At 45.4% G+C, this 18,475-nt stretch overlaps 1 protein-coding gene across 2 annotated transcripts; it reads left to right on the top strand.

Annotated features, from left to right (window-relative positions):
• The first annotated feature begins 335 nt into the window (after positions 1 to 335).
• On the top strand, positions 336 to 16,383 carry LOC105282905 (homeobox protein OTX2). 2 transcript variants are annotated; one of them, XM_011345217.3, is made up of 7 exons: positions 336 to 733; positions 9,429 to 9,756; positions 10,503 to 10,654; positions 13,000 to 13,184; positions 13,488 to 13,608; positions 13,726 to 13,932; positions 14,076 to 16,383. In XM_011345217.3, exons 2-7 carry the CDS (start codon positions 9,516 to 9,518, stop codon positions 14,175 to 14,177), a joined length of 1,008 nt encoding a protein of 335 aa, XP_011343519.1. In that variant the 5' UTR covers positions 336 to 733; positions 9,429 to 9,515; the 3' UTR covers positions 14,178 to 16,383. The 2 variants fall into 2 exon arrangements, with proteins under 2 accessions (XP_011343519.1, XP_011343517.1); XM_011345215.3 differs by having other exon boundaries at positions 337 to 733; positions 9,429 to 9,771.
• Positions 16,384 to 18,475: the final 2,092 nt, after the last annotated feature.

Raw genomic sequence — 18,475 nt, 5'->3', positions numbered from 1 at the left:
GCTATAATAGCCGCTCTCGCGCTGGTCTCTCTACCGACCATCGTCGTCGTCGTCGTCGTCGTCGTTGCTCGCGCTGTCTCCCGTTTCTGTCAGTCTGTCCCACATTCCGTGAGACAGAGGGAGAAAGGGAGAGAGACAGTCGTACGCGTGGTTAAGGGTGGGAACGGGAGAGAGAAAGAGAAAGAGAGGGAGAGAGAAAGAGAGTGTGTGAGAGAGGGGAGGGCGGGAGGGGGAGAAAGAAAGGACAAACGCGAGAGACAGAGCAGACGGGACAGAGCATAAGAGAGAGGGAGTGAGGTTGGAGGGAGAGAGAAAGAGAGAGAAAGTGACAGAGACAGAGAAACAGAGAGAGAGAGAGAGAGAGACACAGGAGAGCCGCGCCGTGGACGACTCCGGCGGATTAGGGAATAGAATAGTCATTATCGTGTATACATCCGTATTCTACGAGCTATCGGTCGCGCTCGTTCGGCGAGTCGGTCGTCGGTGGAGTGGCGAAACGCCGTGGCGAGCGTCGGTTCCAGTGGTGTGCGCGGTGCCGCGAGATCGAACGACCTAGCCCGTCTCTGTTCCGTGACATTGGAGCGCGCCGGCGAGCACGACGCGCGCGAGTCCACGGTTTCTACGGTGTGTGTTGGAGTGCGAGTTCGGGGGCTTCGTCTGGATTATCAGGCTCAAGACGAAGAGTATCGACGCAGTAGCAGCGGCGCCGGCGATTACCAGTGCTCGTGCTCGGGTGAGTAGACAGCCTCCTCCTCTCCGTACCGTTTCCGGATTGCGGGTGCCGTCGCCGGTGGTGTGCCGATTTTCAGGAAGCAGTGCGGTCCGATTCGGTAAACGCGTCGAGCCCGATCGCGGATTGACGGCGGCCGACCGCGGAGACGCCTGCGTCGTTTCCGGGTGAGACGCGTTTCGCCCCGTGTCCTCTTCCGGTGTCGCGGAGCTACCCCGGATGACCTCCCGTGTCGCGTTCCGCCGTGTCGTCTGTCGGATCGCGAATCGCCTGGCGATTTACTGACCTACATAGATCCACGTGTCCGTGGAGACGCGCGAGAGACATTGCTGGTCCGCCAACACAACCTGATGCTCCGATTGCTCGCCATTAATCGATCAGATCGCGCCAACCGCTTGGATAACCAACCGATTGACCGCGTTTCGTCGTCGACCTTTGATAAACGCGTGTACAGTAAGACGCGATAACATCGCTCGTACTGTCAGATTGTTATCATCGGTCCTTCTCTTCGACGAGCGACAATCTGGCTTCGGTAGCGTCTGAACTTGAGTCTCCCGAGTTTCCAACTTTCGCATTCGTATCATCGGAATCTTTTGTTGCGGCGACTGGGACTGCCGGAGATTATAAACGATAGTGGTATTATTATTTCTGTAATGATATGACTGACTGGGACTCTGTTTATATGTCGGTTGGATAATCATCAGATCGTTGATCTCTACATATTGATAACGGTCGAGTGTGTTGCTTATCGCTGCTGCGACGTTGGTTCATCGAGAAACGCCAATCGCGTTTCTATCGATCGAACAGTTTCTGTTTCGTAACAGCCGCCAGGTTTTCCCTACGCCCGTGTGTACGTCGCGAATCGTAACAATTGATTGTTATCAGACTGTGCAACACTGTTATGTATGGTTATACCTCGCCTTTGCAAACATCAGGAACGAGCTACAAAGGTATTTTATTCGAGTCCCGGAAATAATCCTCCAACTATATATAGATACGTGAGATATAGTTTTGGAGTAACAAAAAGTCTACACGATTAACGCGATCATTTAACAATCAGCTGTGACTATCGCGGCCTATGTTTCGTTAAAAGTGCCACCCTTCTTACTAAACATTCGTGATTAATAACCACTCTCGGCTGTGTGGATTCCCTCGGGCCACCGAATTCGACCGCGTACGCCACGGTTTTTATGATTTCTGCGGATTGCGGATATCCTCTGCGATTACTTTCCGCGGTAAACGAGAAAAAAAAGCGACAGAGAGAATCCCGACCGAGCGAATCAACCGAATTCGGGCGCTGCGGTGCGCGAATACCTCGAAAACGCCGACATTTAATCGGCGAGGCGTATATGGAAGCTTTCATCCGGCCAAAGAGAGAATGTATAAATTCGTGGGCGAACTTGTTTCGAAATAACCGTGCGAAATTCCGCACAGTGAGGGAAATTTCGCAAGTGATGGGGGAAAAAGTGCGCGGTCCCACGAAATACGCGGCGTTAACATTTGCGCGCGCTAAAAGAAATATACCGTATTCCAGCAGAAGTCTATTAATTGCACCCGCGCTCGGGATTATCAGCCAACCAAAAATGCATAAAAAAGGAAAAAGTGAAGCCGCCGGACAAATCTCGACACGCACACGCACGCACGCATACACATTCACGTTGCACGATTAATAATTCTGTACCAATCACGTTGGTGCGTTTTCCATGAGAAATGAAAAATACTTGTTTCGATAACGGATCCGCCCGATAAAAATCGGAGACCTCGCAATACAACAAGGCGCATCACTAGAGAGAGTCGCGGTGAGCATTGAAATCAATGTTCTCCTTGGTCCACGTCAAATTTGTCGCACGCTCTGTCTATACAAACAACTGAATCATCGAACCTGCTTTCAGCGACAACTTATCTCGTCAAAACGAGCCATCACATGCTCACGGGAAAAAACTCTTGTTCAAGAACGAGTGTGGACTTGCATTCGTCTTACTCGAAACCATCATTGTTATCCATGGCAATTAAATCGATACCATCGGTGACCATGTTATTTACAACCAATTTGTCAATCACTAAGTTTACGATAACCAAGGACATCGTCGAGTCTGTACGAGTTTCGTCGAAGATAGCAGCTCCAGAATGGCCGAATTGATTCGCTGAAGATGCACGACGGACTCCGTCAGAATCAATCTTACGATGTACGCTGCTTGATCCTTCAATAATCTTATCTACGATGTCCGACGAGCTGCCGTCAGAGCAGATCTTGTAGCGCGCTGCGAGCCGGGCTTCGACTACTTCCGTTCACGCCTGCAATTCCGCGAAGTTTAGGTCCCGAAACGCTCCGACGTGGCAGCGTGCCGAGAGAGTTGGGCCAGCGGGATTTCCACGGAAATAATCTGCTTACGGTAATCTTCTTGGCTTGCCTCCCTCCCGGTTAAGGTCCGCCTTCCACGAGGAGGTCCTTCGTTTCCTTGTCGTCGTCGTCGTCGTTGTCATCATCATCTGTACATGTCGGTGCGTTCTCCGCAGCAACGCAGGACGTTTCGGATCCTAGTCGGTGCTCAATCCTCGAATCTAACGCGGGAATTCCGTCGCGTGTGCGAACTCTGAAATTCAACGTTGGAACAAAGCAACGCGTGTCTTTTTGCTGGGGTACAACGAGTGGTACTGTGACGATTTTACATGCGTCGTAAAAATGTAGCGCGATGATAACCGGTTCTGATATCGCGACATTTTATTAAACGAATAAACGAGATCGAAAGGGATGACATCGCAACAGAGTGTGTCGAAAAAATCCAGATCGACGTCGATTTAGTTTACATTCAATGAGAAAGACGTTTACATTTTATGAGAATTCCGAATGGAGGGTCGCACATAAGGGCATTACGAGAATGACCAGGTCTTCGTTTAAGAAGAATCTTATCTGGTTGCGACCTGTTTGCCACCGCATAAAAAGACAACTGTCGCCTGGCTCACGTGTGCGATGTTGCCCTCTGGATATGCAGCTGCAGGAAGTTTGACAATGCGGTGTTGACTGCTCATTCGATAAAAAGAAGTTGCGATTGCCGTGAATGTAAATTTCCGCACGCTGCATGCATCTGATTGAGACAAGACATCCGCCGAGATTTCACGATAAATATAAAATGAACGGCGTTGGTGCACGTCAAGGAGAACGTGACGGATAGGATCAGATGAGTACATCGTTAATGATGAATTATCGCGAGTAAAGATATTTCTAAGATCAACGGGGGAATAATTCAAAGTCGATCAGAATAATTGGCTTCCTGGAGTAAATAAAACAGTCTCACAAAGTATCATAAAATTGGATTTATGATCAGTTTCACACATTGCTGGTGTACAGCGAGAGATAACGTAAGGTAACGTAGTCTAATACAAGCACGCTTTTTACGGCGACTTCAATACTGAAGAGGACGCGGAAGCCGAACAACAAAGTTGACAAGTGTTTACAGGGCTTCCACGACGGACAGCTCGGCTGCAAGGATGAAATCTGTGCTCGTCGTTAATTTTATAATTTTCCATTCACTCAACAAGATATCTCGTGCCGTGGCAGTCAATAATGAACGCTGCAATCGAACGACAGAACATATATTATATCGATGAAAGGCCCCGCCCTCTTAAACGAGGATCTTGGAAGGCGCCATAGTTCCCGGTTAGCCGTAAGGGATTCGATCTCGGCACTCGCAGTGAAGCGTCAAGTCTCCCGGAATCTCCCTGGTCGATGTTATCACGTGCGAACGGGCCCGAATGTCGCGCCATGCGCCTTCGACATGGAGAGGATTGACGTGGCCACCATAGAACCGTGAACGCCCGACCCGGCGGAACAAAACCTCGTCGAAATTGGCTCCGAGGAATCAGTAAGTTCCGTCCGTCAGGGCGTAACATAAAGGAGCACGAAGCGGAATGGAGGCAGGTGGCGGCGAGGAGAGCGGGAGGGCGGGGAGAGACGGCGGAACGAAGGAGGCTCATCCCCGTGGCGGCGGTGGCGGCGGGGCGCAGCAACAACCCCCATTGGCATCTCCTTTTTTGCCGGTCGGAATATAAAGACTAACTACCGGAGAACAAGCCTCCGGCGGAGGTACACCACGCTGCATCCCGGGGTATATCTCGTGGAGTCTCCATAGGAATTAAGTTTTACGCTCAATGAACGCGCAACAAACGCCGCATACCCGGGGCTAAGGTTGCATTGAATGCGACTCCTCCTCGAAGACGCTTTCTCGTGCACGACTCGGTGCGCATGGCTACGTGCACGCCGCCCCTTGACAGAGGTATCCGACTACAATCCGGGCCGCATAAAATGTGCGACTCCGTGATGTAAAGTCTCGTCACCGTCACGTCCCTTCTCGTGGAAACTCAGCCTCGGGCCGATGCCGAGATAATTATTCCGCGAGACGCCGCAATCGATCGATCTCGGCGCACAGCTGCGAACGCCCGGCGTCCTTATCGTCAGGTAATTCAATTAATTACGACTTTGTTATCCGATAATTGAAAAGTTTCTTGCGTTCTTTGTGCAATGGATTCGGACGCAGGCGTCATGTCCGAATGTCGTTTCCGCGAGAAAACGAGACGAATCGCTTCATCGCGATCGTTTCGCGACGCTTTGCCGAGACGTGACGTTGTCATAAAATGTATTATATTAAAACTATAAATTTTGTAATATAGATAACACGATTGCTATCGAGAATGTTAAGCCATGTATTATTTGCTAAGAAGATCGTAAAATGTATCATCACGATACGAGAACGATGAGCTTGAGCTCGAGGAATCGTCGATGGAATCGGTTGATGCTTCGCAAGTTTCTCGAGTACCTTTTGCCTTTTCCTCGCGTTCGTGCACGCGGCTGCACTTGACACGACGCACGTACGTTCATTGTGAACCTGCGGGACGGGAAGACTCTTCAGGAACAATGCGGTTGTGCGCAAATACTCCTGGAAACAATGCGGCCGCGACTTAACTTTCTGGGATAGCTCCGGCAGTGTGTCGTTCTTCGTGCACCGCCGGATGTACCGAAGCCGCAAACCGCGCCACCCCTAATGCAGAAACGACGTTGCGTCTGTTCCGTCCTACCTCCCCACTCGGTCCGTCCAACCCTCGCGCAATGAATCCCGATGCTGCTACTTGTTTCGCCGATGTGCGCGTCTTGTCGCGACTGCATCTACGCGAGTCTCTTTGCGTTGTAATTTCCCCGCAGATTATTACCGTGCGCGAACTGCGCGCGAATCGCTGGGAAGTCTCAGCTGTGGCTTGCGGAAACGAAATTTGCCGGAGCAGGAGAATCGGGGTGACGCGTGGTCGTTTACAGGCGCGAACGAATATTCCGCACCCTCGTCGAGAAGTAACGTCGCGCGACGAAGCCTGAAAAAAGCACTCCGAAGGAGTTCAGGAGAGATCACCGCAGGAATTTGCCGCTGATTTAAGATGCAACAACGAAACGCACCCCCATGCACGTGCGCCCTGTTGGCTTAGTTAACGATTCGAGATACGATCTGCCGGACATTCGTAAATCGAATTCTTCACTGACGAGAGAGTAGATCTCTCTCTCTCTCTCTCTCTCGCACGGCACACACGCGGGATGTAATAATGGGGATTTAACAGTCATTAGGGACGGCATGCCGGTATATATCTGTCGATTGGTAACGCAAAGTGTTTGCACTAGGGCCGAACTGCCGAAGGGCGAGAGTGGGTGAGGTGGAGGGTAACTCTCGTTGCAGCGGGAGATCGATTCCCCGGGATGGGGGGGCATCGGGGGAGTGCGCGCGGTGGTGTAAAAGGCACCCTCGCTATCTTTCTCTAGTCCTACCGTTTCTCTCGGGCTCTCCGCAGGGTCGTAGACAACTACGAGTGCCCTCAAAGGCCAATCGAGTGGCTGCCTGGGCATTTTGTCCACACTTGGCGGTCTGTAACAAGTGCATTGTCCCGTGCGCCGAAGTGCACAAAGATAAAGAGACTTCTGGCCGCCGCAACAGGAGGACCTTCGAGTGCCCGCTCTTTCTTTTACAACGTCGTTTCTAATATGACGGAAGTGCAAATAAACGTGCCGCTTTGTCGACGTTACGCCCCGGTGATCGTTTTATTTTCGAGCGAGCAATTGGAATTTTTTCAAGTTTCAAGGCTGAATTAGATTCAACGACTGTAGGTGTAGTGATAAATTTGCCGTTATAAGATTTGTGCTAATTAAAATGTAGATCAAAAATGCATGATAAAAGGGAAAGAGGAGGAGGGATAAGAGAGTTTGCGCGAGAGTGCGTGCAGGTGTGCAATGTAACCGTCATTAAAAAGGTTTCGAAAGTGACAGTTGTTTTTGGGGGTTTTCGGCTCATGCTGGGTGGCGTGTAACAAGTGCTTTGTGCCGATGCGAGGCGCGTAAGTGCACAAAAGTGGAGATTCGTGCCTGACTGATTTCAGGAGGACCCCGGGGAATACTCCGCGCCTTTCTTCGTCGTTCTCCGCCCTTCCTTTCATAGCGGGCAAAATTTTAATATAGCCGGAACGAGAGGCGGCATCACGGGGTAGTGTATACTCTATGGATTCTTTTTCACCAGGTGGCAACTTCATTCCGCGGCTCCGGAGATCGGAAGAAATTTGCGCGCGGACGTAATGAGACGTAATATTAGAAACGCAATACCGCGCGAGCTCGCCTTTTACGATGTTAAGAACTCGTAATTTCATCGAGCGATCTGTGAGACGTTTTACGTGGCCCTGAGCTATCTCATTTCACCGATACAAAATTTTATTTATTTCCAAGGAAAATGCAATGTACATGAATAGCAGTATACGTGATATCGTACCTTTAATTACACGAAGCATATAATTTTAATTTCTAATTATGAAAAATACTCAGCATTTTTTAATTTAATTTATCAAACTGAGATCTTCATTCCGTGAAAACATAATGAATTTATTTACGACAAACCGTAAATACATTTAAATTATTAATGCACATATCTCTAATGTGACTTCCAACATACCACAGAATGAGCTAACAAATTCATTACGTGTCTACTAGTTGAAGCGCAGCATATAACGAATTTTAATAGTAGTCAGCGCACGAATTTCAATTGCGGACGCGGTAGGATGCAATGTACATACAGGAGGATGAATGTGGGTGTTTGAACCATATTTGCGCGAAAAGACTCGCGCTGCAGCAACTCTATTAGTACCATGAAGAGGCCCTTCGTATGGTGCGGTTTCTATTCAGTAAAATCTAGTTTCAATATAGCGCGCGCAGTTAAGAGGGGACACGGAACAATACATTATTAAAGACAAGCTTTTGTGCTGGCGTAAGATTTCATTTCGGGAGCACACACCACCATAGAATTGTGCCGGCTAAACGAACCGGCGTCGTTGTGAGTAAAACACTTCTTGGACGAGTACAAGGCTTGTAACTAAGGTATTGAGCTTTCAAGCTGCAATCCACCTCGGTTTAAACGAACCGCGTTGATTTGTGCCGCTGCACAAGATTCAACACTCCGAGAATTGAATTCATGTCGACTGATTCGTGTCAAGACTGCTTTTTAAAACAGTCCGGCAGTGACGATTAACGTGTCCATCAGCAACGTGGTGAGAGATGAATTGGAAAATCTACCAAGTGTCCTACATCTCGATAAGGATGATTAAGTCGGGGACACTCGATCACTCATCGTGACGCTCGTGACGCTGTCGTCATCCGATTGTCTTTTTCTGTTTTATAATGCAGTCATTTAATTACTTACCGATTAGCATCCCTTAATCCGAGACATATGGACGGCGACGTGGCAGGCAAGCAGGAAACAATACGTGTTCATTGTCGTTGTCGTTGTCGTCTTCGTCATCGTCGTCACCGCTCAGCCATATCGCAGATGTGCACGGCGCAGATGTAATAAACGCGGCGGCAAACAAATTAACAACCACCGGGGAAGGTGGATGATTCTGAGGAGGAGAGGAAGGAGGGGCCGATGGTCGTCGTTCCTGACTTTGTAACCGGAGAGGATAAAACGCGACTTAAGCTAACGGCTAAGAGCCAGCGACGGAAAGGCTGCGAGCGTGTTGCGCGTCTTCAGGGTCGGCGGATCCTTCGATGTTCCCGGTTCGCCGTTCTCGGTTTTCGGGTCGACGGTGTTTTCGGAATTAGGTTGTGAGGACCGTGGCTGCCCCCCGAGGGGAGGACTCGGAGATATACCTTCCCCGGAGTCCTGTTGCAACGTCTCGTCGGATTATCTCCCGCGTGCAGCTGCCAACCGCGTCGTTCTTATTTCCATGCCGTGCGACGACGATCGGTTTGTATTTGTTTAAAACGCCGACTACTTTCTCGTCTTTGGTGACGAGAGGCAATTCACGCGATAATATCGCCGTGCTGCAGGGAATTCTGCTCCGTTTCGGGAAGCCGAGGTGCGAGGATGCTCGGGACCGATCCTTCGCTTTTCTGTAAAAAAACGACGAAGACACCCAGAAATTAATGGACGCCTCGACAAAGGGGCGACTTTATACGTGCATGCAAATCTCGCAGTCGCTATTTTATAATCCCGCTTATATTCGTCTTTGCGTTTTGTACTCTTTGTAAGCCGGTTTCAACGTTTCCGACGGCGAACGCACAATCAATTATACGCGAAAAGACTGAACCTTCCCTCTTCACTCGAACGAGACAAACCGCGTCGATTTAAGGAATTCTGAATCTCTCAGATCTCTCACTAACTCTGTTCCCGCGATTTTTTAGGCAGTACGTGTGACTTGGACGTCAAGGACGCCTCGTTAAGAAGACCGCGGCGGGGGGGTGGTCGTGCTGGGGGCCGAGGGGGTGGTGATGTGGCCGAACAGCCTCGGAGGTACATCCGGCTGCAGCGGGGGCGCCGGTGCCACCGATCTCGGGGGCCTCGCCGCCTCCACCACCTCGGCCTCCGAGCTCTTCGGGCCCGCGGCGTTCGGTGCGTCCGCCGCGGGGGCCTACGGTGCCCTTAAAACCAACCCCTACGTAAGTGCGCTCAGCATACCACCGATCGAGGCATTGCATTCCACCATCGGCTATCCCGGTTGTACACCCGCCGGTGAGTCCTACTACTGTGAGTGCCCCCATCATATTATTTTATTAATTCTAATACTGAAACGAGTCGGAGGTGACTGTCTTTCTTTTGGGTCGCAAAAATCCTGCAATTTGCGTCGCCGAAATGGCCCGGACGCGAAATGTCAGGTTCGCCAAAAAACAGAAGGCTTGTCGCGAATGCGGCGTTATTATGGCAGAAACAGTGAGAATATTATTATAATAAAGTGTAATATTGTGCTGTAATTGGAGAACGCCGGCACAAGAGCACAAGTGTTGGTGTATAATATGAAATTATTTATTAATCGTTTTAATGTAAAAGCACTTGCATTATGCATGGAAGTTACCTTCGACTCATGAAAATATTATTACCGTTATTAATTTAGTTATTAATAATCAGATCATTTATTATATTTATTTCATTAATCATATTGATTAGTTATTAAACGTAGTTGACCTACGCGCTGTGACGCGCTGGATTTTGTTCATCCGTAACAAGAATTTTCGCGAGCGCGCAAGATATCGCGATATTAAATTCCGGATTAGGGAGAGGATTCAAAGAGCGACTTTTTCCCGGATGCCAAACGAGTGAGAGGCAGTTGAAATTTTTTTCCCCGGTTTAGATCTTTTTCGATAAACGCGTTACAACATACTGCTTCGATATGTCGATAGTTTATGTGTATATCCGAGAAAAAAATCTGCACGAATAAAAATTCTATCGTGTTCTGTTGTATCAAAAATTGTGGATTAAAGGCAATCCAAGGAAGCAACGACGGGAGAGAACGACGTTCACTCGGGCGCAGTTGGACGTGCTTGAGCACCTTTTTAACAAGACGAAATATCCAGACATCTTTATGCGCGAGGAAGTGGCGATGAAAATCAATTTGCCAGAATCGAGGGTACAGGTAAGTTGTAAGAGAGCATTTTGGTAATGCTTTATCAAATTATCTTGTATAATTAATTGCGTAAAAAATAGAAAAAGCTGCATGTAGTCATCGAATATTTCATTTCCAATGTTATAAATCACTATCTCATTAACATGCAGGAAAAAGGTATGTTCGCATTCTACTACAAAAAATACAAGCTACAAATGTCTACGAAGGGTAAGAGAGTGTCTGATTACCAAGGGGCATGCACTGTCGGCACGCAGACGGGGTGGGCAACATCGATTCTTCCTCGTATGTCCTTCGTTAGAGTTAATTAAATTAGTCGCGTTCTCGAATACTAACACGAATCCTACATCTTTTGAATCACATTGTTAAAAGATCAAGCGACAATGTGATACATCAAGTTCACATATAATCTAATAATCGTAACTTTTTATTTGTGTCATTATTTTTATCGAGATAAATTATCTCTATACCGATCGGTACTTCTTCAAAGTATCTTCAGAAAGGAAACGTATTCTCTTTAACCGCATAACATAAAAATCGTAAGTGATCGGGCCATTGCCATTCCCACACAATAACGTAAGGTCAAAAGAATTTTTCTGAACAATACCGCGAAAACCTACACGAAGAATGACGTTTTAGGAATCGACACCTCGGTCGCATCGCTCGACTGACGACATTGTGCCGTTTCTCGTGCAGAGTTCGATGTCCATGGGGTCCGAAAACGTGTTCGTGCATATTCCACCCTCATCACGGTCGGAAAGGGCGCTTCGCATCCGCAATTGCCGCCCAACACACCTGGCTATAGGCGTGTAACCGGGATGAATGGGCCCAACGTGACCCATAGTCTTCCGCACGTTCGTCGGACGACTGCAAAACCGGAGACTGTTGACGATCGCCGTTTTTGGACCCTTGCCAATGACTTTTGAACCTCGGACGTCTCCGCGTCCATTGTAGTCGTCCGCCGTGCCAGTTTTTTCTCATCGCTCGATACCATTATGTCATCCCGTGCAATGATATTTTATACTTGAAAAGCTACATTTGATGTAAATGAACGAAGACGAATATTATCAATGAGACGAATGCATCGCAGGGAAGAGAGGAGAAACTGGATCAAGTATAAAGATCTGATATCTGCAGATGTAGGAAAGCTGCTATTTACAATTTCGAGATTGAAGGAAAAACGGTGTATCGTAAAGATGGTGTTACTTGTGGAATTCTATGGCGGACGAGTGAAACGTTGATGCCTCGCTGCCGGTATCTCGGAGATACCAGTGCAGAGCGTGATCCAGTTGCAATAAAATATATCTAGGCGACGTTTCTTGAAATCGAAAAATTTTCGCGTGAGTGTACGGTACGCGGTACATACACCTTCCCTGGAAGAATGCGAGCCGCTGGTGTCGTCCCCAGAAAATCCGCGGAAACCCAAGCTCACCTCTCCGCTTCTAACATCGATCGCGCGAGGCTTCTCCAAGTTGTACTCTCTCTTCCTAGCGCGTTTCTCCCTCTACCTCTTTCCGCTCGTCGGCTTCGTTCCACCCTGCATTTCCCTGGTGTCCCTACTGTACCGATGAAGTACCGAAGAGTAAACGGCAGATCGAACTGTGAGGGACAACCTATCATTTTTCGCGTGTCATATGATGATTAAATGAAGCACGTAAGGCTTATCACCTTTTCTAGACATTTCTGCTGCCAGGAAAGTCTCTTGTGGCAAAACAAATTGATTCGAGATAAATTGATGAAAATGACGCTGCTCGTGACGCTATTCGTCGAAGAAACTTGCGGAGATCGTGGAGCAGTAATCTCTATCACTCGCGCGCCAGCGGAGAGAACGCTTTTTAGTCTGTATAAGCATAATTAGCAGCTTCATTACAAGGTGTTCGTGCAAAACCAGTGGACACTTTGAACGCAAACCGGAGTGAGCTCGTTGGTACGCGAAATCGGCTTACCCTATTCAGAGAAGTTGCTCGGTATATGGGACGACCTATACTCCAATCGGTTTTCGTAATTCTGTTGCATTAACGACAGCCCGGTAGCAAGCGTGTCCGATATGCGTGCGCGTTTTCGTTCGCACTGCTGCAGTCAGCTTGATTGGTAATTGATAGTCGTGCCGGTACGACATTCCCTTATAATTGGTTATTACGCCAGCTTTGCGAGAGCTCTGCGCGGCGCACCGGAACTCGTTCCGAATCACATTTGTGCTACGTATCGCCAGGACGTCGACCGAAAATGTCAATCGATTCATTTCGCGACAGAGACGCGCTGCTCGTTTCCGTCACCCTTTTTAACCGTTGAGTAGGCGCGGCTAGGATTACGTAAACGCGTAACCGTCGCTAATGATTCTACGTATGCGTTCGCAGGTGTGGTTCAAAAATCGAAGAGCTAAATGCCGACAGCAGCAGAAGCAGCAGCAACAGCAGCAAGATAAGGCGCCGAGATCGAAGAAACCCTCGGGGAGTCCGGCCAGTAATCCACCCCCTGGAAAAAGTCCTTCGATTGCCACCACGCCCACGCCCGCCGCCGCGGTACCCGCCACTACACCCCTGTAAATATCGCTTGACTCAACGCGTACGCTTACCTGGCCGGCATGTACTCGTGATCGCGCCAACGACTTTTATCCCGGACACGAACGTGTCCGTGTGAGATAATCGGCAATTTAATTAGCTCGCTAATTAGCATTTTAATTGCGAGTACACGCCACGGAGGTATTATCGCGAGATGCGTATCTCGCGCGCGAGATGTGCATTCCCGCATTCCTTACGTTTCGAAGCGTGTAAAGCGCGCGCGATCGACGCGTAATTCGCACGAATTTTCAAGGAATCATTACGTTTTGCGTTTGTGCACTCAGGAGCGGTGGCACCGGCGGATCAGCGGCAAGCTCGCCGGCGCTTTTGAGGGATTCGCCGCAGTATAAGCCCGCGGGAAACGCTACCAGCTTGCTGTTGGCGGCCAGCACGACTCCACCGAGCGTAAGTCGACGGATTGTAGCAATATTTTCGCGCTACTTTGAAAGGGAACCGTTTCGAGAGAACATTTCTTCTTCCTTTCTCTCTCTCTCTCTTATGTACATTCTGCTTTTTCAACAGTTAGGCAGCACGGTATATGGCAGCGGCGGCGGTAGCGGCAGTATCTGGAGCCCGGCGGTGACGGAGAGCGGCGGAGGGTTTCCGGGTGACCATCAAAGGTTAGCGTGGACGACGACCGCCTCCCAGCAGCAGTGCTATCAGAATTACTCGTCCTACTACACCAACATGGATTACCTCTCGCCAGCATCGCATCAGTTGAATGTTGTGGTAAGCAAAGAAGACAAAAGCACAAAATCGCCTCGATCTTGTACGGATGCATGATTGCGTCAGTCACGTCGCGTTAAAGTGGTGAAACAAGAAGACGCGGGACGACCGAATGGAACTAATGAAATTGACATTGTATTCTTTAGGACAGCGGAGGTAGCGGCCTTGACAACTCATGGAGCAAAACGAGGGACGAGGGAACTTCGTCTTGGTTTTACAACAGCGCCGGATGGGGCGATCGAAAGTGAACCTACGAGGATCGAGGAACGGGGCCTGAGTACATATCATCGACAATAGCGGCGATTACGCGGCTCGAGATGGAAGTACGTCGCGGTGCCAAATGGATCGCGGGAACAGCATTATTACCAGTGAATGTCGATTTCGATTGAACATATCTTTAATTCAGCCTACGTTCGGGCACACCGTGGAATGCGGAGGCTGAGAGACCGCAAGAGTGCCATACGTATTATCCTTCCGTATTTATTGATACATAATAGCTTAAACATACGGAATGTTCTGCGCGTTTTGTGCTCTCCGTCATCTGCAACGTTTCTTTTGCTGTCGGAATATTTGCGAAAAATGTTTCCCGTCATCCGTGGCTTATTTTGTAAAAAGTATGCCGCATTAAAAATATTGTTAATCGCATATATTGAAAACGCCAAAATACATATGAATTATTATATTATCTATTATTAAATTATATTAATAAAATATAATTATTCTAACGCATTAATACATCGTTCCAGAAATGTTTCAGATGATGGAAAGTTAGATAATGGAACATTCTATATTTATGACGTAATTGTTTCTTTATGACCGACATATTATGTGTAATATTCTTTATTATATTAATAATACGATTATTACTTACGCTTTAAAGAAGTTGTATCAAATGAAACGATATTAAGTAACTCGTTTGTCTCGTACTAGAAATTCGTAAAGATTTTAAATGGCAATATTTCGCAACTATTGTTTTCCAAATTTTGCATTTTGGCGATTGTTTCAAAATTTGATTTTGCAAAGTTATTGATATCAACTAGTCACCATAATAGAAATAAATATCGAGGAAGATAAATTAACGATTAATTGAAAGAAAATGAAAATTGATAAGAATGGATCTTGAGTAAATCAACGAAAAGTAATTATAATATAATTATGCCTTGTTTCTTGTATAAGTCATTGATTTATATCATGTTCTTATGATGATTATAATGATTTTCATACTTCAGATCTCTTTGTCAGTCGCAGATAGCGATTTTTAAGAGTGTGCTATTCCATGTGATCTCCAGGATAAATAACTATATTGTACATAATATAAATACTTTTACGATACCCAAGAAAGATAATCTAGATAGATTCACATACGTGGAAACACTGATGGTACTTTGGTTGATTTAGCTCTCTCTCTCTTTCTCCAATTAAAAGAATATACATATAATGCGAAACTTTCAGCAAGAAAGTATGCGCATATTACGTATACACGCAGAACGCATACCATGTACATAAATTATATATAAAGGTACATAATGCAGATCTATGTACATATGTATCATTCTTTCGTGTAGAAATACACTACTTGACCATCTAAATGGACTCGTGGCGACATCAAAGTTGTTATTCATTTTCTTTTCGAATGCGTATTTGTTATAAATTTAATCAATTGTACACCGTCCTGCTATCAAAGAATGCTTACCTCTCGGATTACCTCTCGCGTGATATCACATTCGTATACAGAAGAAAAATTAACGTAACAAATGCTAATGTATATCATTAATAAGCATTACCTATCAATTTGCCAATTTGCCAAATTAGATTCTTTTACGAATAGATTTTTTCAAACGAAGTCTCCTATGAAACATTTTTTCTATATACATATATGTCCGATATTTCTTATTTTTTACACAAGAGAGCATCTTCTTATCTATGACCACGAATCAATTCCTCGAATTTGTTATTAGTGACAATTAATATTGCAATATCGAAAATCTTTTTTAAATACATCAGAGCAATATTCTGATGTATGTCGAAATTTACGCCTTGTATATTTCGAACATAATCATTCGAACATAATTCAATCGAATCTGTGAACTGTACATAAATTTATTTATTATCAGAGTGCAAAAAATGCTTCTAGGTCAATGAAATAAGTTGCGTATAATTATTTGGTACAATTTTTAATTTCGTTACCTGATTCGAGGCAAAATCTTTCACGACGAAGTTGCGTGAGAAATTCAACTAAATACCGAATGTTCTCTACTCAGATGTGAACGTCGATTGATTATAGGATAGCCACATATGTAAAGTGAAAAAGAAATTAAGATCCATAGGAATATAAGTATGTGACTGTTTAGATTGTTATTATAAATATTATCAATAATTATAAGACGAAGAAAACAACGACGTACATGTCTCTACACAAGATGTATGAAGATAATATATCAAATTTGAATTGTATATGACTTTCTCTTATTCCCCTTATTCTAAAAGAGATATTTATTTTACCAAAATTCGCTATTTAATTATTTGAAAATTTTTATATTTAATCAACTTCGAGCTGAAATCCTTGTAAAACGAGATTATTGAAAATAATATGAATAATATGAAAATTAACAATACATTTTATAATGCAAATATAAAGCGTATGACGAAATTCTCGTAATATAACAATAAATAATATAATATACAATACAATAAAATAAATCCACGATTTTTGCAATTGCATTTAAAATCATAATTGCTAACGGGTTTACTTACAAAAACATTTACAATTTATGTTTGTGATTTATATTCTTTACAATTTATGCTTATGATGTTTATGATTTATATTCTTTTATCTTCTACTTCTTATGGGTAGATAACTGCATTTTTCCCATTACCATCTAGTCTCAATTTCGTTTCTGATTCCAGCCGCATATTCGGAGGGAGGGCGCTAGTGCATGGCGAATTTTTCAAGCTACGTAAATTCCTACAGCAGGCTATACATATATTACCTCGTTGATATCTTTTATTTGAAAAATGGAAAAGAAGGCACGAGTTTTCTGATTTTTATTTTTATTTCTGATAAAAATAAAAAGATTATTCAACCAATTCTGATGTTATAAAAATTCCAAATTATTTATTACACATAGGCTGGTATTCATAATCGGATCTTATATTTAAGACCGTCTTAAGTGTATCTTCAAATATTCCATAGGCACTAATGATCTATAGAGTATCTGCAGATAAACTACTCAAGACAGTCTTAAATATAAAATCCGACTATGAATAACGGCTATAATTGTGATTAACATCAGTGATCAGTGATTCTATCTCAATTCCGCGAATCCCGCGAAATTAGGAAATGGCGGTTATCGTCTTGCATATCTAGCGACTTCGCTAGTCAAATATTGCAGCATATGATCAACACAGATCAAATGATGATTGCCATTGATGACTGCCAGTTACTAATTGCAGAACGAGAACGTGCACGTACCTGAAGATGATCGTGCACCTGCCGCATCCTCGCAGAATTTCAGAGAGTGACGAATTTGGAGAAACGGAGCCATTCCGTTCGACGTCGTGCCAGGTACGCGAGACGGATCGTCGGCAGGGACGTTACGATATCGTCCCAATCGTTGCACACAATGTCTAGCGCATCAGAATGAATGCCCGATGCGTTTGCGAGGCACCCGCGACAAATATTCGCACGCGAAGTGCGCTTTTGTAAGGCAACCGATGCGAGAAATGCGGAACGCCTCGCACAGTGTCGCGGCGGTCTCCATAACTGATCATCATTCGAAATCTATCGATAGACATCGATTATCGCAATTTCGAAATAACGTTCGAGATAACGTACCAGCATTACCAATGCAATGCGAAGTATGCGGCAGATCGTGCATAGAAAGTAAAATTCGAAATATCATCAGAAATATTATAATCCCACTAAAAAAACCTCACAAAGCTAAAAAAAAGTACGCCAAGTACATAAAAAATCCCACTTTGTACGCAACGAAAAGTTTTAAAAACTATTTATAAAAATCAAAACTAAGTATGAAATCAATAGTTAATAACTAACCATACGTACCTCGAAGCAATTCAGTTTGAGTATTTTACCCAAACGTTTTCCATCATGCATACTCTCTTATCGCATGACGACATTGAAGTACTTGGCGTGCCCGGGTCGCCTTGAACGTATCTTCTTGTAAATTGAATATTATTAATCGCCAAACAATTTGTTCAGACTTTTATCAATAATTATAACTGCGATTTTCTTTATCATCTTAATTTCTGCATGTACACATTCCTTTCATCGATTCTAAGCCTCAAAATAAGAAGTTGTTATGACGCGAATCGAAGACAAACACGCGTTCGTCTTTCCCCGCTACCGAATCCGACACCGGCTAGCTTCCGAATCAGCTGATCATTGTCATTCGAGCATCGCGAGTCGAGTCGATCGGACTTAAAGCCACAGTGTATCTCTTACGAAGTTTCTTTGCTGTTCAAACGCGCTTTCAACGTGTTCCAATAAAGCTTTCGTTAATCATACATTTAAAGTTCATTTCACATC

This window comes from Ooceraea biroi, chromosome 2, assembly GCF_003672135.1.
Source record: "Ooceraea biroi isolate clonal line C1 chromosome 2, Obir_v5.4, whole genome shotgun sequence".
Classification (NCBI taxonomy): Eukaryota; Metazoa; Arthropoda; class Insecta; order Hymenoptera; family Formicidae; genus Ooceraea; species Ooceraea biroi.
The sequence above is the reverse complement of the archived record's forward strand: the minus strand, read 5'-3'. Positions and strand labels throughout refer to the sequence as shown.